At 43.6% G+C, this 26,454-nt stretch overlaps 1 protein-coding gene across 5 annotated transcripts in view; it reads left to right on the top strand.

Annotated features, from left to right (window-relative positions):
* Positions 1-26,454, top strand: part of ccdc88ab (coiled-coil and HOOK domain protein 88ab) — a 51,852-nt gene that overhangs the window by 13,151 nt on the left and 12,247 nt on the right. For all 5 annotated transcript variants that reach the window (XM_078787354.1, XM_078787353.1, XM_078787351.1 and 2 more), the window contains exons 4-23: positions 8,071-8,140; positions 13,809-13,867; positions 13,941-14,024; positions 14,094-14,234; positions 14,823-14,995; positions 17,742-17,823; positions 18,973-19,131; positions 19,251-19,397; positions 19,466-19,610; positions 19,944-20,122; positions 21,440-21,577; positions 22,071-22,254; positions 22,333-22,463; positions 22,559-22,852; positions 22,934-23,116; positions 23,193-23,471; positions 23,552-23,676; positions 24,782-24,920; positions 25,277-25,453; positions 25,551-25,712. In XM_078787354.1, coding sequence (XP_078643480.1) covers positions 8,071-8,140; positions 13,809-13,867; positions 13,941-14,024; positions 14,094-14,234; positions 14,823-14,995; positions 17,742-17,823; positions 18,973-19,131; positions 19,251-19,397; positions 19,466-19,610; positions 19,944-20,122; positions 21,440-21,577; positions 22,071-22,254; positions 22,333-22,463; positions 22,559-22,852; positions 22,934-23,116; positions 23,193-23,471; positions 23,552-23,676; positions 24,782-24,920; positions 25,277-25,453; positions 25,551-25,712 — 3,051 coding nt within the window. The remainder of the gene's footprint in view (positions 1-8,070; positions 8,141-13,808; positions 13,868-13,940; positions 14,025-14,093; positions 14,235-14,822; positions 14,996-17,741; positions 17,824-18,972; positions 19,132-19,250; positions 19,398-19,465; positions 19,611-19,943; positions 20,123-21,439; positions 21,578-22,070; positions 22,255-22,332; positions 22,464-22,558; positions 22,853-22,933; positions 23,117-23,192; positions 23,472-23,551; positions 23,677-24,781; positions 24,921-25,276; positions 25,454-25,550; positions 25,713-26,454) is intronic.

Raw genomic sequence — 26,454 nt, 5'->3', positions numbered from 1 at the left:
AAAAATGAGTCCAACTCGCATGTATATACACACAAAGGGACAATAGGTCCAGAAATGCCATGTTTTTGGGGTGCGTATTAAGCCCCTTTTCCTTTTCCAGCCTTACCTCTGGGGGTGGATGCTCCCCTTGGATAAATCCCTCCTCTTCCTCGGTTAAGGTTCTATTACGGCAGACATGGTGATCATGTTACAACATTTGTCATAGTCTCATACTTGTAATGTCACATAAAAAAAAATAAATAATTAAAATAAAACATACTTAAATTACATTAGGAAAGCAGGAAGTGAACAAATGTAACAGTTACTGAATGTAAAAGTACCAGATGGAGGGGTAGGATTTAATAAGCTTTGCTTCTTCCTACTCCTTTTGGACATGTGGAACTGTGAACTGATTATGGGATGCATTCAATTGTAATCTGATGCATGTTCAAATGAAATAAAACCATTACCATAAACAAAAATATACAATAATACAATAATAATATTCATTCATTCATTCATTTTGTACCGCTTTTTCCTCACAAGGGTCGCGGGGGTGCTGGAGCCTATCCCAGCTGTCTTTGAGCGAGAGGCGGGGTACACCTTGGACTGGTCGCCAGCCAATCACAGGGCACATATAGACAAACAACCATTCACACTCACATTCATACCTATGGACAATTTGGAGTCACCAATTAACCTAGCATGTTTTTGGAATGTGGGAGGAAACCGGAGTATAATAATAATATATTATAATAATGATCATAATGATAATAATAATGATAATAATAATAATAATGTCACATCACAAAAAAGGCTCCTTTTTACCTCCCTCATGTTCGGTTTACTCTTTTTGCCCAGTCAGTTCAAATATACCCGTGGCCTCTCTTTAATTTAGCGAGCACCGTTATGGCTTCCTCCCGGGGCGTCTGAGATTCATCCCTGGCTGTCTGGACTACATTCTTGTCTGCTTTTCCGTGAATTATTTTCATAAAATAGAGGTCACATGCCACGGAGCATCATTGCAGTTTATAGTGTTGCAGGCTTTGTGTGCTTAAAAGGAGAATTTCTGTCATGCTTTGTCCAAAAGGTAGACGTCTCCTGTCTACTTGTTAATACTTATTTTTAATCTTCCTTAACGTTTTTTCCCTCCAGTTGAAGAAAGATGCAGGTGTCCAGTCCTTTAAGTGTTACCTGATGCATGCAATAACAAGCTTTTCCTTTCCTCGCTGACCTCAGTCCTCACAAAGATCCACTGTTAACGAAAAAAAAAAAAAAAACTCCCCCCAAATTCCCTGACACAACCCAAACTGCAAACTGTAGCTCTGCACTAAAATTACAGCCTTGTTGTTGCAGCTTTTTGCCTCAAGTAGTTATTTTTATAGCCTTCCACTGGAACTCGGTCAGCGCATACATACTGTACTGTACAGTACATATCGGTATCGGGTCTGGAATTCCCCGCTGATTCCCGCTTGTTTCTTTTTAGTCACAAGCAAATCAGTTTATTAGGGCATGTGTTCACCACCCCAGGGCCAATTATGTGTTGTCATGCACGCTCACATGTGAGCTGCTTTTTAATATACTGTTGATGATGCAGCACAGAGTCTGGAACTTGGAGTCTGGAATTTGTTCTAAGGGGGGGTGGATCGGATTGATCAGCCTGACTCAAGCCATGAAAAGTAGAGTGGATTTGTGTCCGTAGAGCACAAGCCCTCAGTGTTATGGAACCATAAGGCACTCATGCTTTTTCATGTTTGCACTCATGCAGCAGCATGAAGTGTAGCACAGAGGACTGTTAGTTTCAGTGTGGATTTGGTTCCCATTATTTGAACTATTTCCGTCTCTACTGGCAAGATGGCTGCATTAAGAGGAAGTGACTTGTTCTCATCCCGTATAGCGACTGGCCCCAGGGTTAGGGTTTGGTACACTTGCACAATTTAATGAATTCCAGGACATGTTTTGTCTTTACAAATATATTAATGCTTATTTTGGACTGAGCTATTTAGAGGCATTCCGTGTTTATTGCTAAATTGTCTTTTTAACTATGTCTCGCTCAACATCACAAAAGTAGTCGTCCAGCGTCCCAGTGTGGTTTTCCAAAAATGAATTACTAATTAATAATTATTTTGTTGTCAAAAAAAATCAAAAAACACTAAAAGATAAGTCATATTTAGTATTCCTGTCACTCTGCATCAGTAATGTTAAAGGAACCTGAACAGTGCATGGAGTCAACCAGTTCTCCTCCCATTCCATGTGGAAGTGGTACGCTTTTGGTTTCTTACTTTGTTGTCTTCCCCGCTCCGTTTGAAACACTTAAATTTAGAACATATAAATTGGAGGCCCCGAGTGGTTAGCGCGCAGGCCACACAACTAAGAGACTTGGGTTCGATTCCCCGCTCGGTCATCTCTGTGTGGAGTTTGCATGTTCTCCCTGTGTATGCGTGGGTTTTCTCCGGGTGAGGATAAGAGGTTCAGAAAATGTAAATTGGAGGCGACTAGTTAGCTCGGTAGAATGCTACATGCTATGAACGGAGGCTGTCTCTTATGTCCTTCTAGTGAGCCTGTAGTGTAAACAAAGAATAACAGGAGTGTAAATGTGACTATAGGGGTGTTATTTCATGTCTGACATGCTCCAATAATGGTAAAAAATATATTTACAAAGTCAAACAGGTTTTCTATACTCTAACTATGAAAATATAGTTAATATTGAATCGTACTTCACTGGTCATGGTTGGATCTGGGATGACTGTACCTCCTTCCACATGGACATAATAGCACCTTTGACCCGTCCCGTGTGGACGTCCACCAACAATAGCAATTTGATGGAGAAGATGAGAGAACAGACAAAGAACATAGCGTTGTGTGTTTGTGTGTGATTGTGTTAACTCTTCTAAGCATTTTGAAGCGGTAGAGCCCAGGGGGGGTGAGAGGGTTTTTTTTTTTTTTTTTGAGGGGGGTGAGTGGGTGGATGGATGGTATCAGACTTCCCCCGGCCCACCTGCCTCCACCTTGGACAGAAGCCGCTCCGTAGTTGAGCCTCGGGGAAGTTGGGGAGGTGTGGGGGGTTTGTGTGTGTGTGTGTGGGGGGGTTAGGTCACGTTGTAAAAAAGCTTTTTCGCTGATAGATAACACGGGAGAACAAAAGAAACATGCTGTTAATGGCTGCTTTTCTCCTCCTCCTCATGGAGCACATCAACTCTACTCCATCTGGACCACACTGAATCCCCCCCCCCTTGCCCACCCACCCCTCACTGCTCTTTTCAGTGCGCCCACCCATAACAACTGTTGATTAGATTCATTAGTGCTTCTAAACACAACCAGAATATGTTAATCATGTTGCCTTATGCTCCTTAATTAATGTACTTAAGCCATCTTGCTTTTTCTTGTACAGTATGTCCAGCAGAGGTACAACCCCCACCCCCCCAGACCATTAAAGACTCTGAGATTGTTTTTTCAGTGGAAGTTTATGCGTGTATTGTGACAAAAAGAGGAAGCGTTCTTCTTCCCATTGTTGTCACTGGTAGCGATGATGGACAATGATATTTCAGGCTCCATTTCCACAGAGGCGTGTGTATGTTTGCACACGTATTGTACTACACGTAGTATGTATCAGAACATGTGGAGATTATACCCGTCTCCTTCTGGTTGCTAGGGTAACGGTGCTCGGTGTCTGCAGAATGGGTGTGATTCATGCTGGCGGGGTTTAAGCACTCTCACAATTAGCCCCCCTGTTAAAGACATACGCCCTTTAGCGGAACTGGGCGGCTGTGTGGTAAATAGACAGGGGAGCCTGTGAGACGGAAAAACAGTGGGGAACCTGTCCACCCCTTCAACACATGCAACACGCATGCAAACTGAGGGCATGTTATTTTGTGTGATAAACTGTGTGTGTGTGTCAGGTGGCGATGGTGTCTTTTGTCCCGCAGACATGTCGCAATATGGTTGACTTGCGTGTGACATGACGATGGCGGCAACACGAAATGAAGTACACGCTATTGTGTTGTGACAAGTTCCTCTTCCCTATCAATTTATCTAAATGTCTCTGTGGGACGGAAGATGAGCCGCAGTGGAAGGCCTGCTGGGATCAATAACAGCAATATAATACAGTCAGAGTGGGGGAGGAAATATGTCGGAGGAGGAGGAGGCGGACCCAGGGAGGGGTTGACCGGTGTGTCTGGAGTGGGAAGTGATGGAATCAAAGACTTCATCTCCCTTCCCATCATCGCCTCCCTTTCCTCTTCCTGCTTTCCTTTCTATTTGTCTTTTCCCCTTCCGAGGTTCAAAACGGCAACGAGATGAAGAGTCACATTGTGGCCGCAGTGAAGCGAAAAAAAAAAGAAGGCGGTGCGAGCACGTGCTTGCCTTTTGGTATTAGCAGCGCATCGCCATGACACCCTCACTTCTCTCGCTCTCCTTCTCCCGCAGTGTCCATGTTTTATGTATGAGAGCGAGAGCGCTAAGCCCCTGCACGCGGATAATCGGAGAGGAATATTAGGCTGCTGTGTTTTAGCTGTCTTAGTAGCTTGAAGCTAATCCTCAAAGCGTTTTTATTTTTGCCGCTTTTTAAAAATGCAGTCAGAAAGTGGACAAGCTGAAGGTGCTGCATCAGGAAGACATGCATTATCTAGTGCACAGTCATTAAGTCAGTAGGAATGAACCCTTCATCTTGTTCCTTAAGCACTTAGTATACTTAGAGGACGGAGAACATATTTGGACAGATGCTTCTTTTGGTCCACACCAACGCTGCTTCTGCTTGCACAGCACACCACACATGTTGCCATTGAAGAAGGGGGGGACAGGTGGGGCCGCAGCGGCTGCAGGCTGGACAGGTGGTGCCTGCCAACCTCATAATGTCCACTCAGCTTTCCCCTCTCAGATGACTCAACATTTTTTTTATCAGGTCACAAGTAGCCTAGCCACATTAGTGTAGATACTGTATGAAAGGCAATAAAAAAATCTGATAAATAATTTATAAATAGTTTGTTTTGTAACTTGGTGGCACGGTGGTCGAGTGGTTATCGCACAGACCTCACAGCTAGTAGACCAGGGTTCATTTCCACCCTCGGCCATCTCTGTGTGGAGTTTGCATGAGCTAACAGACTCGTGTACGCAATTCCTTGTTTTTTCTGGATAGCGTCCCTTGTACATTTAAGACAAATAAGCCATTTAAGATGTCAACAACACTCTTGTTTCTATGCGTCACAATAAATGTGTTCCCTGGGGACCTTAGTGGCGGGCGGACAGATGTGTAGGGGACAGGAAGTGATGTCAAAGGTTCAAGGTTAAAGCTCCAACAGTTATTATGGACGGTGTTATTCTTACGATTAGTATTTTATTATTATTGTGTATTATTATTATTATTATTGTTGTGAGGTCCAGTGATTGGCGTGCAGACCCCGCAGGTCGGAGACCAGAGTTCAATTCCACCCTCGGTTTGCATGTTCTCCCCGTGCATGCGTGCGTTTTCTCCGGGTACTCCGGTTTCCTCCCACATTCCAAAAACATGCTAGGTTAATTGGCGACTCCAAATTGTCCATAGGTATGAATGTGAGTGTGAATGGTTGTTTGTCTATATGTGCCCTGTGATTGGCTGGCCACCAGTCCAGGATGCACCCCACCTCTCGCCTAAAGACAGCTAGGATAGGCTCCAGCACCCCCCTTGCGACCCTCGTGAGGAAAGCGGTAGAAAATGAATGAATGAATGGTACCTTTTGGGTGTTAAGTTGCTGTGTGATGAGGTAAATGGCTCCATCTTTGCATTGAAATGCAGGTTTTGTTATTGTTTCGTTTGACGAACCTCAACCTTCATAACGAGTGACCTTCATGCTTCGTCCTCAACAGTTTAAAAACTGCACACGGATTATGCGGTGTGTGCATTCTGGGTCAAAGTAGAGAACTTTTCATGTAGTGAGTTCAATGCTGGCACCACCATAAACGCACAATGTGCTAAAACTACAGTAGCTCATCATACACGACAGTTTAGTGCCAATATGTCGCCATCCATCTGTTACTTGGAAATGAATGAAGTGGTTATGTAATCAACCCCCCCCCCCCCCCCCCGGTCCCGGTGTCTAATCCAAAAAAGCCATGCAATGTTTTAGACAAGCTCACTAACATTGTGGACATTGCAGCTCTCCTTAATACAGGAAGGATGAGTGACACATGTACTGTATGTACAGTAGGTGGTCCAATCTCTCTCTGCATTTCACCAAGCATCTTATTATATTATCATTAATGTCAACACCTCACAGTAAATATGTCCAATATCGTGGTTCACTCAATGAATGAGTAAAAACCAGTCAAATCAGCGATGTTTATCTTTGTGTATCGCTGCCGTCCTCCATGTTTGTTGTTGTGTTACCGGGCAGGAAGTCTCCCTCCGCTCCTTGTAGTACGTCCCCGCCCATTTCCTGTTTGAATTGTCCTGACCTGAGATTAACCCTCATCAACTGACTCGGTTTGAATGGACAAAGGAAGGTCGGACGTGAGTGTTTGGTTTGTGAAAGGATGTGGCGGTAAAGATATGCAAAAGACACGGGACAGTGTGTAGTGTGTTTGTGTCAGCTAATTGTTTCCTTTGAGTTTACGTGATTGACATGCGAAAGGGCAGGGTGGGGGGCGGTGGTACAACCACACACACAAGTACCACCTGTGCACACGTGTGGTCACATGTACTATTAATACTGCAGGAGATTGACACTGTTAATTCCAATGTCCATCACCTGCGCCATGTGAGGTCCACATGTCCCCCACATGCTAATTCCATTCAGCCCAATGCCACCGACTCCATGTTTTTTGGAGTGATAGATATTATAATATTGCTATAGCTGCATAAGGGAGGACCCATTTTTGTGATGTCCTGCCCTATATTTAACACTTTGGGAAAACAACAATTTGTGTAAATAAATAATATCCGAACACCAAAACTACTTATTTTGTTCTTGATGCTTGTCGTTAACCTTTTAACAGTTTATTTGTACAGTTACAATAACTAATACACTTATTTTCCAATATTTGTTTTCTTTAGGTTGTTAATACTTATTGTGATTAAGTTGACTTGATACAACAAAAATAAGTACAATTGAGTAAAAATGGTCCAAAAAGTAAACTTGACAAATATGAACGAAGAAACTGAGTTGCTCAAGTCTAATAATTTGTAAATTGTATATTTAAATTTGTTGCGTAATCATACTTGGAGATAACCAACCGTCCCTGTGGTATGCTGGAGCCTATCCCAGCTGACTTTATAATCCACGTGTAGTCCAAAAAAAATGCATAATTTTGCATATTTAAGAAAATTGTACACGCCCATTTGTGTGCATGTGTTAAAATTCCCTTTCAATGCGTAACCACCATTGCGAAACACGGTGACATGCTTTTTGACTTCCTGGTTGCTGTGCAGTGTATAATGTCAACGTGAGAGATGCAGGTGGAGTTCTTATAAAATGTACCTCTGCCAACTTATGGTGGGGTTTTTTGTCTTAAAACTACATCAAACATGCTCTTTTCTATTGTAGAGTTGCATCATCACCCTTTTGTGTCTCTCACACAAAAAAAATCGTAAACATCTTTGGGAGCGAGTGGTCAGGTTGAAAAAAAAAAACGTATAAATACATCTTTGGTAGCAAATGAATGAAATTGTCCATAGTGAGTGTGAATGGTTGTTTGTCTATATGTGCCCTGTGATTGGCTGGCCACCAGTCCAGTGACCAGTGTACCCCACCTCTCACCCAAAGTCAGCTGGGATAGGCTCCAGCAACCCCCGCAACCCTCGTGAGGATAAGCGGTAGAAAATGAATGAATGTCTACTATATTGGGTAATACGATTGTGAAGGAGACTATATGCGTGTTTTTTCATGTCTAGATGACTCTAATAATTATTTTGTAAGCAGGTTTTTGATGAATAAATAAGTCATCCTACATTGCATAAATGAACTTATCATGGTCCAGTCTGAAACAAATTAACCACACTAAATGAGGTATTACGTATAATGTATGTGCTTATGATGGCCATGCAGTTTAACACCATCTTGTTTATCGTTGTACAAAAACAGCCCCTGACGTATTCTTTATTCCCTTTGTCCATAACAGGAGACTCTCCAGCAGCTGGTGATGATGCCCCTTCCGAATGTGCTGGTCCTGGGCCGTCACCCCCTCACTGGTAAGCTGTCTGCTTTTAGTCGAGGCTGGCACAGAGTTCACTCAGAGGTCACAAGCAATTTTTATGGCGCTATTCTCACATTGCTACAATGCCGAGATAAACCGGCTTTCATTTTCCGCCGCTTTGATGTCTCAAAATGAGTTTCCTTTCCGACTCTGAGATTCCATTTTTTTTTGGCGCTCGCATTTCCCACCGTGGCTTAATAATGAGGCTTGCTGCTCCGTCCTTCACACCCCACACGCTCATGAGTGAAGGCGGCATGGCTGACAAAAATGAAAGGAAACAAAGTGCTAAATAAACACAATCATTTTTGCAGCGTTGAACTCTTCGCCGCCATTTGATACGTATCAAAGTGAAAGCACCGTGTTTGAATTTCATGCAGCTGCACCCACATTCATTTGACCTCTGCAGCCCCAAAATGCTACTTGATATTGCTGGGTGACCTTGAGGAGGCGCGATAACCAACAGCAGACGTCTGGTCACGGTGGATATTAAAAAAAAATTAACTCGGCTAATTCAATTATTTCCAGGAAGTTATTGAAGCTTTATTGCAATCATCACCTCTTCACATTTCAGACTCAGTTGAAGGATATCTGCGCCTTTTTTTTTTCTCTCCGCTGAACACACACACACACCCTCCAAACGCTCGCTCGGGCTGCCTTTATCTTGCTTTCACCACGGCCTTCCCTGTCACTTCAGGTCTTTCATCACCTTTCAGCACTCACAGTTTTAATTTGAACACGCAGCCGTGAGCCATGAAGGGTAAATAAATGAACAATAAGCGGCCGACGGGCGTATATGCATCTGCACCAAAGGATAACTGGCTTGTTGGTTTATTGGATGGAATAAAGAAACTATGTCCAAGTCTTTATTGCTAGCTTTTTTGCGGACGTATGCTGGAGCCTATCCCAGCTGTCTTTGGTCTACGAGAGGTGGTCTACATAAATGCAATTATTTAAATAAATAAATAATAGTTAATAATTCATAATTAATAATCTGTCAGCTTTGTCTAATTAGCATTAATTGTGCCTATATGCTGTTGTTTTTAAATAATTATTTATTTTGTATTTTATTTATTAAATAATTATTTATTGCATATTATTTATTAAATAATGTATAAATTATTTATTAAATAGTTATTAATTATTAAATCAATAATTATTTTTTTTAATTATTTATTTTGTATTTTATTTATTAAATCACTATTTATTAAATATTATTTATTAAATAATTTATAAATTATTTATTAAATAGTTATTAATTATTAAATCGATAATTATTAAATCAATAATTATTTAAAAAAACAACAGCATATAGGCACAATTAATGCACGGCTTAAAAACAAACGCACATGCTTCTGGTGTTGCTTACGGTATATTATGGTATTACACTCCATAGTCTCCTTTTTGCTGCGGCGCTCCGTTTTCTCGTTACCCTCAGTGTCCTCTTGGATAAAATTCATGTTCTATAATGTGGCCGTTAGCAGAAAGGAATGTAGTGCTTGAATTTTCCAAATACAAATGATTCTTTTCTGACTGTTTCCTGCAAGGAGTTAAAATGGACAAACGCGGTGATCTATGGCGTTATTACCGCGTTAAAGCACTATCCAATCAGTTAGCATCTCGTGGTATGTAACATTTCTGGATTGCTATGATATGCTTTTATTTAACCAGCGTTATTGCCCTCAGCATTTCTCAGCATTTCTATTCCTAGTTTCCAGACGGGCTTCAAAATAACATGGGGGGGGGGGGCTTTGAGCAAGTGGACCAAAGCAGACAGAAAGATTTAGGCCAAATTCTGCAGTGTGTGTGTGTGTGTGTGTGTGTTTCAGACAAACCAGTCAAGCCACTGGGACCAGTAATGTGTGCAGTCTGGCCCAGCGACTGCTAGCTAAAAGTCATTTGCCATGTGGCTTTTATTATGCTCTCGTAGGAAAGGGGGCACATTTTGTGTAGGTGTGTGTGTGTGTGTGACTTTTTAAGTCGTTAGCGTTTGGTAGGGGGAGGGGTGTCTTCCCGACGTTGGGAATGCACCGTGGACCCTGAAGGCTTCGACGTAGGCTGTTCTGTTTGCCGCACAGTGAGACTGCGCATGTAGTCGTGTTGTAATGGTTGCATGCAGACAGTACAACAGTACCCCCCTTTGTTTGGTCTCCCTTTAAGCTAGTGGATTTTCAACAGTCATCTGTCTTGTGTTTTTGGTGAATATCAATGTTGATTCTTTTTTCATCGACCTTCCCCCAAACTGATCCCACTGTTTGTGTGCCCTATGAGCTATATTTATGTTGTTTTCGCCATTATTTATCTACTGTAGATGTGAATAAATCCCCCAGATCACCTGTGCAAAGACAACTGACACTGTTTTGCATTCCGTTATGGCGGCATCATACTGTGACTCACTCACCCCTGTACTGATAATATGCTTTAACCACCATTAGGATCACTTATTCATTGGCCGAGATTGTGTGACTCACAGTGAAAGGAGCTTCTTTCAGTCTGGAAATCATTTCTAGTCATGTGTTGTGATAAATGATAGCGTATGTGTGATTGGATTGTGTTGAATCGTGTCAAAGGTGGCACTAGTTTCATTCAGTCATTCATTCTCTACCGCTTTTCCTCACGAGGGTTGCGGGGATGCTGGAGCCTATCCCAGCTGTCTTCGGGTGAGAGGCGGGGTACACCCTGGACTGGTGGCCAGCCAATCACAGGGCACATATAGACAAACAACCATTCACACTCACATTTGGACAATTTGGAGTCGCCAATTAACCTAGCATGTTTTTGGAATGTGGGAGGAAACCGGAGTACCCGGAGAAAAACCCACGCATGCACGGGGAGAACATGCAAACTCCACACAGAGATGGCCGAGGATGGAATTGAACCCTGGTCTCCTAGCTGTGAGGTCTGCGCGCTAACCACTCGACCGCCGACCACTAGTTTCATTCCATTGAAATAACAGAAATAATAGAAATGCAGGAAAATGTAGAAATATCCACACAATGAGAGTGGGTGGTGCAGCAGGCTTGAGAAAAATAAAGAAAAACCTGTGAAACTTAAGCTAGAGGTACAATGAATGGATTTTTAGTAAATGGGAAAACTCTACAAAATATGCTTAAAAAATGAGTTTTTCTAGGAGTCGGGGACCAAAAGGAGTCTCAAGCTGTAGGTCTAGGTCCAGTTCAAGGGCACTATTATGACAATAGTGGTGTCTGCTTTCAAAGAAAAAAATTTTATCGATTTTTTTTCCTTAGAGCGTTGTTATATTTGTTCGTCTGCTGCAGGGAAGTTATCAGAATGAACCCTGGCAACCCGTCAAAGCGGAGAAACATCTGACTGGCTGTGTGCTTTACCGCAAACATGCAAGTCATGCAATCCGTGAGTGAGTGAGTGAGTGTATTCATCACGGCAGATGAGACAGACGCACACACACATCATCATCCCTCCTTCTCACTCACCATAGCGCTAACAATGGCATCGCCGGATAAAAAGCCTGACTAACTGTCCTTGAGGATGCAGCAGCGAGAGAGAGGAAAGGAAGCGGAGATGATTCACAACAAGGAAGGAAGGAAGGAAGGAAGGCTGGGTGGATGAATCAAGTGTGTGTAAGAATAAGGATGGATGCGTATCCCTGCTACTGCTGCTGCTATTTTCAATCATGCCTCCTCCTCTCTGTTTCTAAATCCCAGTCTGGTGTTTGTGTTGCTTCAAATCTGCCTCAAACAGCGTCTCCCTCCTCTTCCTCTCCTCGCTCGCTGCATTTATTTGTCCTAGCAAGGCTGCTTATCTCGCCCTACCTGTCTCGGCGAGATTTGCCGAGCTAAATCCTCTCCCCGTCTCCAAGCGACTCTAATGGAGTTCCTGCTAAGCTCTCCAGCTGTGAGAATTAACTTTTTGTCAGCCCATCATCCATCTGCGCCTCCAAAGTCGCTGTTTTTCTACTTTTAGGCACCCAGGAGACATTTCATTAGGAACACCTGTCCAACTGAATGGGTTATAGATCATTAGTAACGCATAGTTATAGACAACCACAACGTATTCCACCAATATTATCAGGTGGTAGCATCACAGTCAGGTGCTACACGAGTGTTACCAGTGTTACTGGGGAGCTGCGGTTCATGAAGAGAAAGATGAATTCCAACATGTACTGTGACTGTAAACTTAGCATCATCTCCTCCCTTGGGAAAAACCGGGGGGAGCTGCATGGCAGTTTTCACACTTCCAAGACGACAAGTTCCTTACTGAGGACAATTCCATGCCCAAGAGGATTAAGGCAGTGGTAGATAACAATGGTGCAAAGGACACAATTGCTCACTGTGAGGCGCACTCTCTTGTGTTGCCAGCTGTTGCGACTATAACAGTTGTGCGTTGACTCATTTGCATTACATTATATGAGCTGTGCATTGACTACTTTTATTTTGGAATTTTGCCCATCATTCACAATATTTATGTGAAACATGAACACATAATTCATTCCTTTTTCTGTGCAACACCAGAAAATGAGTTAATTTCAGCTAGCTTACAATGCTGTCATTGGGATACGCCTATTTTGACTATGAAGCCCTCTAAAAACGAAGTTAGAGGTGCATTAACATGTACACTGATATAATCGTTGCAGTATCTTGCTGTATTTTGATGATTTAAAACACTACCAAACAACAACAACAACAGCAGCGACAAAACGTACAATGTCTGCTCTCCTTGGGATGGCTGTGTCTTCCAGCACAAAACGTCTGCTTCAGTCCTCGGGTAAAAAATGCTGACGGCAAACGAGTATCTTGTTGAGTCTTTGTAGCGAAATTGAGAGCTAGGTATCCACTCTTCCGCTGAGACTAGCGATTAGCGAGGCGTCGTGTTAGACCACCAGATAAAAATTGTTTTTCATGTTATCTGCTACAGTAATAATATTGCAGTAGCTTGGCAAATATACAAGCCAGTTATGTAAATAGAACACTGTTGGCAGTTTTTTTTAGTTATTTTGTGAGGGCTTTAGTGTCAAAATAGGTATTTCCCATGACGTCTGTTGTTAGCTAGCTCATATTAATTTGTTTTCTAGCGCGAGAATGCACATAAAAGGGAAAGAAATGTGTGTTTGTGTTTCACATAAGGTTTATGAATGATGGGCAAAAATAAGTATAACCAAGTGTACTTCATAAGACTGATTTCTGAAATATGTAAGAGAGGTGTTGTACCTAAATGAGTAGCATGGAAGTTAACCTTCTAACCTTTTACAAATTGAGCGTTCCAGTGCCTCTTTGTTCTGAATCTTCTTTCCGGTGTTTAAAAAGGTTAAGTCAGAGGCCAATGACTCGCTTCTTTGTATCTTAATCAATGAGTTGCTTCATGTGTTCAAACGGGACACATCAATCATCTGTGTCGCTACTCTGGAGTAGATGTCAACACCCATGGACGGCGGCTGCGTGCCTCTTGCGTATACCGTAGCGCTTACTCACTGTGACACACACACACACACACACACACCACCTAGTTCCCATACACAAATCCAACAGATGAGTGGAGGCCTGTAGAGCTTGCTGACAGATGTTTGGACGCTCATACTGTCTTCATGCTTTGGAACAAACGAAACAGGAATTAGTAGTAAACCTCTTAAATGTGATGTCTTCATGAAGATTTATTTTCTTATTACGCTTTTGTTCTGTTCCCCCCTTCAGAGCGAGGTCTGGAGGAGATGAAGAAGATGCTGCTCCTGCTGCTCGGCTGTGCTGTTCAGGTAAAAGCAGTATGGATGCTGGACGACTCTTCAGATGTTCCACAGCATTGATTTTGGTCTTTCTTCTCTGTAGTGTGAGAAGAAGGAAGACTACATCGAACGCATCCAGACTCTGAATTTCGACACCAAAGCAGCCATAGCGTCCCACATTCAAGAGGTGGGTGTCCCACCTGGTTCCCTACTGTGACTTTCCTATCTTTTTATTTTGTTGTGCTGTGATTTAAAGGTGACGCACAACCAGGAGAACGTAGTGGACCTCCAGTGGTTGGAAAGTGGAGAAATGCCTCCCGACGACCTGGAGAACCTGTCCAGGAACCTGGCCCTTCACCTCAAACATGTGGTGGATGAACGTGACACGCAGCTGGAGGTAATGAAATGAAATGAAATGAAGCACATGATGTTTTGCTTGATGGAGATCTGCCCAGGTTCTCGAAACAGTGAAGGTGGCGCTGCTGCTTTCAGGGGGGGAGGGGCGTTGTGTGGAAACATTACCACCGAGTGAGCCGCCTCAGGAAGGAAGGGCTGAAACTGTTAACGGTCTCACGGATGAAAGATTAGTGCGTCTGCGTGTGTACTTGTCTTAGTGTTTATGCCTCAGTTGAGTTTCCAATCCATAGGGTGCAGATGCCTACCACTGATAGAGCTGCTGTGTGTGTGTGTGTGTGTGTGTGTGTGTGTGTTGTGTGTGTGTGTTTCAGGGTATCTAATAGCCTCCAGATTACGACTGTGTTGTCCAGAAGTTCTTAATTAAAAGCCCATTTCCTGTCACAGGCTCTGGATCTAAATAGATTGTGTGTGTGTTTTAGTGGGGGTGTCTTCATGGTGCCCATTTTCAACTTCTTTGTGGTGGCTTGTTTGTAAATGTTTTAAAATCCCGATGTGTGTTTTATATCTGTCAACATGTGACAGTGAACTTTCTAGATCCATCTGTCAAAACCGTTTCTCTGTCATCCAGACTATCGTGGAGCTAACCCAGGAGAGAGACTGTGTGCAGCTCTCCCCACTGGGTCCTGGTCCGGCCCAGTCCCCCAACGGCTCCCCCAGCATGAGGAGGACAGAGAGCCGGCAGCACCTCTCTGTGGAACTGGCCGATGCCAAGGCCAAGATCCGACGTCTGCGGCAGGAATTGTGAGTGCCGATTCCTCATCAAGCAAATTTGAGTCATTATTGTGTGTGGAAGTGGTATTATAGCACTTTCTAATATTTTGGTCCTGTTATTCTGATTAATGTCCTGCCCTTTTTGCACTTCATTCATTTTCTACCGCTTATCCTCGCGGGGGTGCTGGAGCCTATCCCAGCTGTGTTCGGGCGAGAGACGGAGTACACCCTGGACTGGTGGCCAGCCAATCACAGGGCACATATAGACAAACAACCATTCACACTCACATTCATACCTATGGACAATTTGGAGTCACCAATTAACCTAGCATGTTTTTGGAATGTGGGAGGAAACCGGAGTACCCGGAGAAAACCCATGCATGCACGGGGAGAACATGCAAACTCCACACAGAGATGGCCGAGAGTGGAATTGAACTGGGGTCTTCTAGCTGTGAGGCCTGCACGCTAACCACTTTTCCCATCGTGCAGCTGCCATTACATTATGTTCATTCATTTTCATTCATTCATTTTCTACCGTTTATCTTCACGGGTGATGTTGGAGCCCATCCCGAATGGTGGAATTGAACTCGGGTCTCCTAGCTGTGAGGCCTGCACGCTAAACACTTGAACACCGTGCAGCCTCCTTTTTGCAGTTTAGGCCAATAAACCAACTGGCTACATTTATAGCATTTATGGTATTGCTGCAGCTCTTGTGTTGGATCTTATTTTGTGTGGGTTTACCTGTTGTTATGGCTTTTGAGTGTACACCAGCATTAATAATGCAGTGTGGGGTCAGTGGGGTCCACCAATGTATTTCCTGACATACATCGAATTGAAGCTACTCTCATAAAGTATATATGACCTTTTAAAGTCCTTCAATGAATAATGGCGCTTCCGTTTTGAAAGCACTCTATTCATTTTGAGCTTCATTAGCGAGCACGAGCAGCATCCCAGAAACTGAAGCGTACTGTTTCACGGGGTTGTTTGTTCACACCCACCCGGTCAAAATACCTTCGAGGTGACAACAAGTCTCAGACTCATTTATTGTGGTGCTTGATCACCGTAGGCGCCATTCTTGGGCCCAAGGAGTGCAGCCAAGCTCATCAGTTGTTGTTGTTGTTGGTTGGTCGCTATGGTAACTGTGCAGGAAAGCACCAGAAGAGAGGCATCGACAAGGGACATGAAGGTCTTTGAGCTGGTGTTGTGTGGTCACATGGTCACATGACTCTTCTAAAAGATGCACAGATTGAGCGTGCATGCTAATGTGTGCGTCTGCTGTGCGGTCATGTGTGCCAGAAGGAGAACAGGTGACCTGTTGGCTGCTATGCATCTTGTTATTATTCAACCACGCTCATTCATTTTCTACCGCTTATCCTCACGAGGGTCGCGGGGATGCTGGAGCCTATCCCAGTTGTATTGTCTTCGCACAAGAGGCGGGGTACACCCTGGACCGGTGGCCAGCCAATCACAGGGCACATATAGACAAACAACCATTCACACTCTCATTCATAACCACACTCACACTAAGTTTATTATTATTTTATTTTCGACATCGCCCCATACCAGATTTGTTGACATTGACTTAATTATTTACACTAGAGGCAAGTATTGCCATGCTTCATGGATGAAATGTTAAACCAGCTAACTAGACTGTTAGCCCACAAGTTGAGGTCTGCTAATTATTACCACAGAAGCTACGTGGGAGACAACGGCACTATGAATTGCAAACACAGAAAGTCAATGGAATGATAATGTTACTATAGACTGCTTTAACATGTTGCCTGATACTTTTGTGTATTTTTTTGGAATTTAGATTTTTTTTTAAGTCATAAAATTAAGAAAAAATAGCATAAATTTTAAATATTTAATTAAAAAAGTTGCAGTAAGAAAACTATTCTGTGTGTTAATTAGCGCCTTGAACGCCTTTTTTGTTTTGCTCCTAACACACACCAGCTGCTAGACAAGAAGCTAGGTTATAGTTATGGGGCCAAATTACTCAACGTGAATAAAATGTTAATTATGTATCTAAAAATCTTGTGGTGTCCACATCATCATAATTGTCATCACTGAATATTTTGATTGAACACTGTAAAAAAAAAAATCAGCTCATAAACTTTAAGGACAAGTCAATTTTAAATTTGGACTCCCTGGTCAACTTTTTAGTCAGCATGTTCGGGCAAATGAATCATATGCATAATTACATAATTTAATTGTCCATTAATAATTGGGGTTATATTCCAATGCCATTCCCTTGGTTGAATATTTTCACACAGTGTTTAAATATAGCAGCGAACACAAGTGGACGCTCAGATGTAAGACGTGCTAAACCGTTAGCAGCAGAGCCAGCTGTATCCAAAATATGAGCCCGGGGCTGATACACCATGCAGGATCTGACAGGTGTTTGTCATTTGGGAAAAGAGGTCAAAGGGTCAGGGGGCGTGTCGGCAAATGGGATTAACTGCGGAGAAAAAAAACCACGCTGAATGAAGGAGATGTGTTGTCTTCAGAAGGGATGCCATTCCCTTATTGAGATGTGTGCTGAGGCTCCACAGAGCTGCAGGCATGCTAGAATAAAGCAAGATGAGGCTCAGGTCCCCTCGGGGCTGGGGCTGGGGGGGGGGTGGATTTACATGCAGGTTACTGTTTATCTTTAGGTTGTAACTGTCATTTTGTGTTGTTGTTGAACGTGATGCTCTGCAGAAGAAGGTTGTTGAATGAAGTAAGAGTCAAATTCAGGTCAGGAAGGCGGTAAAGATGTATGTACTTTTTTTTCCAGAGAGGAAAAGAGCGAGCAGCTTCTAGACACCCGGCAAGAGTTGGAGAACATGGAAGTGGAGCTCAAGAAGCTTCAGCAGGAGGTAACCACACATTCACAGTCGTGGGACATGAAGTGTGTTGTTTAATTGGCTAGCTGGTGCGTAGCAATTATCGCAGCTATCTTTAGCTTCAAGCAGGAGCCTGGCACTTACTTTCATTGGAGTGGCAAGAATGTTTGGGAATTGGTTGCGTTGCTTCGATAGCAATAATCAAGTACAAAGAAACAACCGTGATATTAAGCATGTAGCTTTTTTGCTAATGGTATTATTTCATTTGAACATGCATCAGATTACAATTGAATGCATCACATAATCAGTTCACAGTTCCACATGTCCAAAAGGAGTAGGAAGAAGCAAAGCTTATTAAATCCTACCCCTCCATCTGGTACTTTTACAATCAGTAACTGTTACATTTGTTCACGTCCTGCTTTCCATAATATAATTTTTTAAATCAATTTTTTTTTCTAATTTTTATACTTTTAAAATAATTTTTTCAATTTGTTTTATAATTTTTTCAATTTTTAGAGTTTTTAATTTTTAGTACGAGGTGATATGACCATACAATGACATAATGGGTACCATAGTAACCGTCAATATAGTGATATATATACTATATATATATATATATATATATATATATATATATATATATATAGCACATCATGACACATACATATATATAACACATCATGGTAATGTATGGTATGGTAATGGTTTTATTTCATTTCAACATGCATCAGATTACAATTGAATGCATCACATAATCAGTTCACAGTTCCACATGTCCAAAAGGAGTAGGAAGAAGCAAAGCTTATTAAATCCTACCCCTCCATCTGGTACCTTTACAATCAGTAACTGTTACATTTGTTCACTTCCTGCTTTCCTAATCTAGTAAAAAAAAAAATATTTTTTTTATTTTATTTTTGTCACGTACCAAAGTAAGAGGTGATATGACCATCCAATGACATAATGGGTACCATAGTAAGTGTCAATATAGTGATATATATAGCACATCATGACTGGTTCAAGACTCTTCATCCTTGTATTTAGCAAACATCAACTGCTTGTATTGTTTCTTGAATTGGCTCATCATTGTGCATTGTTTGATTTTCTTACTCAGCCGTATTTTTTTTTTTTAATACGGCTTCCAGTCTCTTCTAATGTATGCAATTGGTCTGCCAACTCCTGCAGAGCTACCAGCTGCTGTCGGACGCCCGCTCGGCTCGGGCGTACCGCGACGAGCTGGACGCACTTCGGGAGAAAGCCATCCGTGTGGACAAACTGGAGAGCGAGCTGAGTCGCTACAAGGAGAGGCTTCACGACATTGAGTTTTATAAGGCCAGAGTGGAGGTACGCAATGGTGGAGCGGTGCATGTTAGCATGTGGCTAATATTACAAGCTACATAGCCCGGCTGTTTTGTTTGATCCTGCTCTGATAGTATTTTGTCACCTTGTGATGGGTCATGTAGGAGCTGAAGGAAGACAATCAGGTTCTTCTGGAGACCAAAACTATGTTGGAGGAGCAGCTGGACGCCAGCCGAACCCGATCTGACAAACTCCACCTCCTGGAGAAGGAGAATCTGCAGTTGAAATCCAAAATGCATGACCTGGAGATGGTGTGACAGGGATCAATCGCATAATATATTGAAAAGGGTCGCACTTCTAATCAAGCTGTTCCCATCAGGAACGAGACTTGGACCGTAAGAAAATGGAGGAGCTGTTGGAGGAGAACCTTGTGCTTGAGATGGCGCAGAAACAGAGCATGGATGAGTCTTTGCACTTGGGCTGGGAGCTGGAACAACTGTCCAAAACACCAGAATTGACTGAAGGTAAGAACCGGATCATATCTTCTCGTCCGCTCAACCTCTACTGTAATTAATATTCAGTCGTTCCTGGAAGATAATCTGTTCTTTTGTGTTATTAAAGCTGTTAAGAGGTTTAACTAGCCAGGGATCTGGATAAAGACATTTTGGTGGGTGTGTTGTTTGTTGAAATAACACTTAAAAGCTTTAACACCTGTGACGTTAGACATTGGAGCTTTGACTTAATTTCATTTTGATGGACCTCCCATTGGGATTTATGAAGACTCGCTTTTGTTTTCTCACATTTGTGATATTCGGTAAAAGGTTGCTGATAATAAGCTGCTCATTCCCCACTCTCAGCCCCGCAGAAGTCCCTCGGCGATGAGGTGAACGAGCTGACCTCCAGCCGTCTGCTGAAGCTGGAGAAGGACAACCAGACCTTGCTGAAGACGGTGGAAGAACTCAGAGGAGCTGCCGGTCACGACAACATCACAAAACTTGGCAAAGTCAACCAGGAGAATCAGAGACTCAACCAAAAAGTGAGCAATGTTATTCATTTTGGACACCACAGGGCTCTGTTCTCGGTCCCATGCTCTTTATAATAATAGTCTTTAGTAGCGCTATTGTCTGTTAGCATATTCACATTCAAGCTTTTCCCACACCCAGAGAAAATAAGGGAGAAGAGAAAGAAGCGGCGAGTGTTTAGAAAGGGGCGGAAAGGCTGATGAAAGCAAAGCTGTAAATCCAGACAGCCTTTTCTTTGCTGCTCAGTGACATCCAAACTCCCCTCTCTAAGAGGAGCTTTCTGGGCTGTTTGCAGGGAGATACGCCTCCTGTGGGCCCACCAGCTCTCATGCGACGTTGTATTGTATTTTTCTTATTATTTCTGGGTGGATTGATGTCCTAAAAATGTGAATGCAGTATGAAAGGAGACATAATCTACTATGCATTGTTCCGCGCGTCCATGCTTGTGATAAAACGGGTTCACTTCCAGCACGCTACTCGGTTGCCAGGTTACACTTTGATAAATCTAACGCAGCATAATACGACAGTTCTACGTAATTAAGATAATTTGATTCAGCAAGTGATTTCCAATGTGTGACCGAGGGGCCCGTTTCTGGCCTGCAGTTCATTCTTTATGGACGCACGGCCTATTCTACAGATAAAATTAAACACAAAGAACATTATAATATTTATTCATTCATTCATTTTCTATATCACTTATCCTCACGAGGGAGCCTATCTCAGCTGTCTTTGGGGGAGAGGCGGGGTACACCCTGGACTGGTGGCCAGCCAATCACAGGGCACATATAGACAAACAACCATTCACACTCACATTCATACCTACGGACAATTTAGAGTCGCCAATTAACCTAGCATGTTTTTGGAATGTGGGAGGAAACCGGAGTACCCCGAGAAAACCCATGCATGCATGGGGAGAACATGCAAACTCCAATTTAACTCGGGTCTCCTAGCTGTGAGGCCTGCACGCTAACCACTCGGACGCCGTGCAGCCCTTACATTAGAATATTTTATAGAAAATGGCCCATATCCTAAAAAAAAAATAGCACATTAGAACAGAAATTATTGTATCATAGTATGCGTTTTGACGGCAAACGCATACAACAGGGCCATCGAGGGCAAATCGGACAAATGAAAAGATGCGGGTGCTACTTTTACTTTTTTTTTAAGCCAACCCATCTTGATATCGAGGTATTCACAGAAAAAACTGCCTGCGTTATTATCAGATACACAGCGTATTCTCAGTATGAACATTTTCTTCTTTTTTTGCTCCTTTTTTCTCGTTTTAATTTCATTTTTTACACATTATGCCCACCTCTGCTATGTGTGTTTAGCTGCAGCAGCTGGAAAGCGAACTGGCAGCCGAAAGAGAGTCGCTCTGCAGCGCCGAGCGTCTGAGTACTGACCTGATGAAAGAGAAGGCCTTGCTGGAGAAGACTCTGGAAACCCTCAGAGAAAACTCAGAGAGACAGGTCAGTTTTCACAAACATGCCCATCGGCCAACTGGACCAAATTGTTGTCTTTTCTTGATCACATGAGGCCTTTAAAAGCTCTAGAACTTGTGCAGTCATTGTCCTAAACCTTCATTGATGGCGTTTTCCAAGGAAGATAACATGACTAAGAGTTCTCCTGAGAGCATTTAGCAAGGCATTACTATGCATTTTGAAGTGGCACCAGCTGCCTGTACTGTATGTGGTGTGGCCTACATGCAGATGCTCTGGTTCTCTGCAGGGTCTGTAGGGACTCTGTGGCTGTTCGACCCAAATCTGACACATTTGATTAGTTCCTGTGTTTGATTCAGATGACACCACGCGCTGCACTCACAGATTACTGTGGCTAATTCTCTCTCTGCTCCGTCATAAACCTTAAGAGACAAAATTGAATCTGTTGTTGTTTCTTTCTAGTTTGCAGCCTAAATGAAATGTTGGATGAGTTCAGCACTGACCCAGCTGTGTTGTCTTGTAGATGAAAGGCCTGGAACAGGAGAACAAGCACCTGAGCCAGACGGTGTCGTCGCTGCGTCAGCGTTGCCAGGTCGGCGCCGAGGCTCGGGTTAAGGACGTGGAGAAAGAAAACCGCATCCTCCACGAGTCCATCTGTGAGACGACGGGCAAACTCAACAAGATGGAGTTTGAACGGAAACAACTACGTGAGTAACATCTCATTCGGTATGTGTCCCACCCCCTTCCCTCCTCGTCTGAGCCACAAGGTGGGTGTCTGTCCTCAGGAAAAGAACTGGAAGCCATGAAGGAGAAAGGCGAGAGAGCGGAGGAGTTAGAGGTTCTGATGCAGAAGCTGGAAAAGGATAATGAAAGTTTGCATAAGAAGGTGGCCAGCCTCGGAATCACCTGTGAGAAGGTCTGCTCTCCATTTCTTGCACATACAAAGCAAAGAAGCACTATCAAACACCGCATCTCAAACAGCAACATCAACTCATTTGGTCTTCTATGTAGGTTTCTTCGTTAGAGAAGGAGAACACCGAGCTGGAGGCAGAAGGACGCCGACTCAAGAAGAAGCTGGACGCTCTCAAGAATATGGCCTTCCAGCTGGAAGGACTGGAGAAGGAGAACTCCCAGCTGGAGCAAGAGAACTTGGAGCTGCGACGCTCGGCCGAGAGCTTCCGCTCAGCCGGCACCAAGGCCATTCAGCTGGAGGCTGAGAACCGGGAGCTGGAGAGCGAAAGGAGCCAGCTGAAGCGCAGCCTGGAGCTCCTCAAAGCAACCTCCAAGAAGACCGAGAGACTAGAGGTGAGACTTTTATAGACTTTTGTCTATAAAATTTTGGCCGTCATGATCAGGTCCTAATCTGATTGTTCAACTCCTCACTAGGTGAGCTACCAGGGTTTGGATACGGAGAACCAGCGTTTGCAGAAGGCGTTGGAAAACAGCAGCAAGAAGATCCAGCAGTTGGAGGCGGAGCTGCAGGAGGTCGAGTCTGAGAACCAAACCCTTCAACGCAACCTGGAGGAGCTCAAGATCTCCAGCAAGCGCCTGGAGCAGCTGGAGCAGGAGGTAGCTGGAGAAATTAAATAAAAATCATGCGTTCCAATTAACTATTTTATATCCGTTACCTGCTCTCCACTACCAGAACAAGACATTGGAGCAGGAGAGCTCCCAGCTGGAGAAGGACAAGAAGCTCCTGGAGAAGGAGAACAAGCGGCTGAGGCAGCAGGCCGAGATCCGGGACTCCAAGCTGGATGACAGCAACCAGCGCATCTCCAGTTTGGAGAAGGAGAACCGCACCATGGGGAAGGAGATGATATTTTTCAGGGACTCGTGCACTCGGGTCAAAGACCTGGAACGGGAGAACAAGGAGCTGGTCAAACAAGGCACCATCGATAAGAAGACCCTCATCACGCTTCGAGAGGTACTCATCATAAATAACTGGAAAGACTCAGTTTTAGTGAACGGATGCAGTATTCAGCGTTTCTTCCTTAATGTGTCTAGGAGTTAGTAAGCGAGAAGCTACGTACTCAGCAGACCAACAACGACCTGGAAAAACTCACCCACGAGTTGGAGAAGATTGGGCTGAACAAGGAGAGGCTGCTGCTGGACGAGAACTCTGACGACAGGTAGCGTTCATTTTATTCATCTTAATTTGAAATTAGTCCCGAGTCTTGTCATCTCGGGTTTGCACTGCACTAAGTACACTAAGTCTGTTTCTCAATTTGCACACTTAGCATTTTGAGTGCAGACGTGCATTCACACTGAGAAGAATCTCACCGCCCTCATAGCGGAAAGGATGGGGCTAACCCGCCTGCTTGCAATTTACAATTTAAAAAGCATAGAAGAGTAGGAAGTGGATAAATACTGCAGTCGACATTGTACACTATGACGTTCTACACTGATGCAAGTATTCCATTTGAGACACAGCCTACATGAATCTGGTCCATGGCCCAATTTAGATGTAGGTCTTGGGGCATATATCCAGTCATCCTGGGGGACACGCCAGTCATAAACTAGCCCTCCTCCTTCATTGTTATCCTTCAATGTTGTCTTTTGTGTCGCCTTCCAATCGGGATTTACCCTTAAAAATAACACACATGCACAACAACTGTACGGTAAACAAAGTTTATTAATTAATAAATGGCAGCTGTTTTGTGTTTGAATACGGCCCATTATCATTTTTTAAATGTGCATATTCATGTAAATTGTACTCAAGCTTTGTTTAAATTCATTTTCAAGCATGAAAATGGCTAAATGAGCTCACTAAATGAACTAAAATACAATTACAAGGAAGAAGAAACATTCTAATTGTGACGGTACTATTTTACATTGGCCACTAGGTGCCAGTAATTGTTCGGTGAGACATGCACCAAGCGTGATAGCCAGAACAGGCATTCATTCATTCATTCATTCATTTTCTACCGCTTCGCCTCACGAGGGTCATGGGGGGGGGGCTGGAGCCTGTATGGTGGGGATGTCCGATAATTATCAGCTCGATATCAGCATAAAAATGCGGTATCAGTTGGTATTGGTATTGGTATAGATTTTTCTCCATCATAAAACCGATATTTTAAGAAATGCTGTATACAACACACGCGTGTTCATTCCACCACTGGAGTTATGTTATGTTAAACTTAAAAAATATCTAATAAACCATTTTAAGAAATTAATAAAAATCTATTAAAATTTAATAAAATCTATTAAATTTTTTTCTTTTTTTTATATTTGAAGATTTAAGCTCCTGGAAAGCAAACTGGAGTCGACTCTGAAGTCCTCATTGGAGATCAAAGAAGAGAAGATCGCCGCCCTGGAGGCCAGACTGCAGGAGTCGTCTAACCTTAATCAGCAGCTTCGGCAGGAGCTCAAGACGGTAAGCGACACACACACACACACACACACACACACACATGCAAAGCTTGACAGCATTTGCAACATCACGTCTGCCACGTCCACTGGAAGAAAACAGGATGTTCCAAAATACACCTTCTCGACCAGCACGGGAATCACTGAGTGTCTCAAATCGCCTGCTTTATTTATTCATGCATGGCTTTATGTATTCATGAAGAGACAGAGGTGGAGTGCAGAGGAGGATGTCTGCTTTTCCTTCAGGGAGATGTTCACTGGCACACCCTGCAGATCCTAATCCCAGTCAAAGTATTTAACAGAGATTCTAACACAAACATCACTCAAACAATATCAAAATGGTTCCGTCTTCTGTTTCCTCAGGTGAAAAAGAACTATGAAGCTTTGCGGCAGAGGGAGGAAGAGGAGAGGATGGTGCAGAGCTCGCCTCCTAGAGGTGTGGAGGACCCACAGGCGGTCAGCAAATGGGAGAAGGAGAGTCACGAGGCTACCAGAGAGCTCCTGAAGGTCAAGGACAGACTCATAGAGGTGGAGAGGAACGTAAGTGAGCCCATTCGTCTTTTGGCTCTCACCTTCTGCGATTATCCGCTCTCTTACGTAAAGACATTGTTTCTTTTTTTTTTTTACCCCGCTTTAGAATGCCACGCTGCAGGCCGAGAAAGTGGCGCTGAAGAGCCAGCTCAAACAACTGGAGACGCAGAGCTCCAACCTGCAGGCTCAGATTGTGGCCGTGCAGAGACAGACAGCCTCCCTGCAGGAGAACAACACCAGCCTGCAGACGCAGAACGCCAAGCTGCAGGTGATGGGCCAGTCACACAACAAACATTCATTCATTCATTTTCTACCGATTTTTTTCTCACGAGTGTCGTGGGGGGTGCTGGAGCCTATCCCAGCTGTGTTCGGGCGCGAGGCGGGGTACACCCTGGACCAGTTGCCAGACAATCACAGGGCACATATAGACAAACAACCATTCACACTCACATTCATACCTATGGACAATTTGGAGTCGCCAATTAACCTAGCATGTTTTTGGAATGTGGGAGGAAACCGGAGTACCTGGAGAAAACCCACGCATGCACGGGGAGAACATGCAAACTCCACACAGAGATAGCCGAGGGTGGAATTGAACCCTGGTCTCCTAGCTGTGAGGTACGCGCGCTAACCACTCGACCGCCGTGCCACCACACAACAAACAATAGATACAAATTGTTTAATAAGCCGCGGCTTATTTTGTATCTCACTTTGTGACTGGGGTTTCTATCACAGACACAACAGACGATGGCAGTCCCGTCTTTAAATATTCCCTTTATGATACAGCAAGTTCACCTGGTTCCAAGCCCAAAAGGGGGCAGCCTATTTAAAAGCTTTTTACCCACATTAGCAAGGCTAAGCTGGCCCATCTTTGGCTCCGGTCCAACCCAGCCCAGCCTGCTTAGCTCTCGCTGTGGATTTAGGCTTGAACTCCTTGTTTGGCAGCTTTTCAAACCCAGGCTTATGGGACACGAGGATTTACGCTGACCGGCGGCGGCGGTCTCACTGTT

Source organism: Doryrhamphus excisus, linkage group LG20 (genome assembly GCF_037039965.1).
Source record: "Doryrhamphus excisus strain RoL-2023G ecotype Guam linkage group LG20, RoL_Dexc_Guam_v1.1, whole genome shotgun sequence".
NCBI classification, from domain to species: domain Eukaryota; kingdom Metazoa; phylum Chordata; class Actinopteri; order Syngnathiformes; family Syngnathidae; genus Doryrhamphus; species Doryrhamphus excisus.
This window is presented reverse-complemented; position numbering and strand designations above follow the sequence as displayed.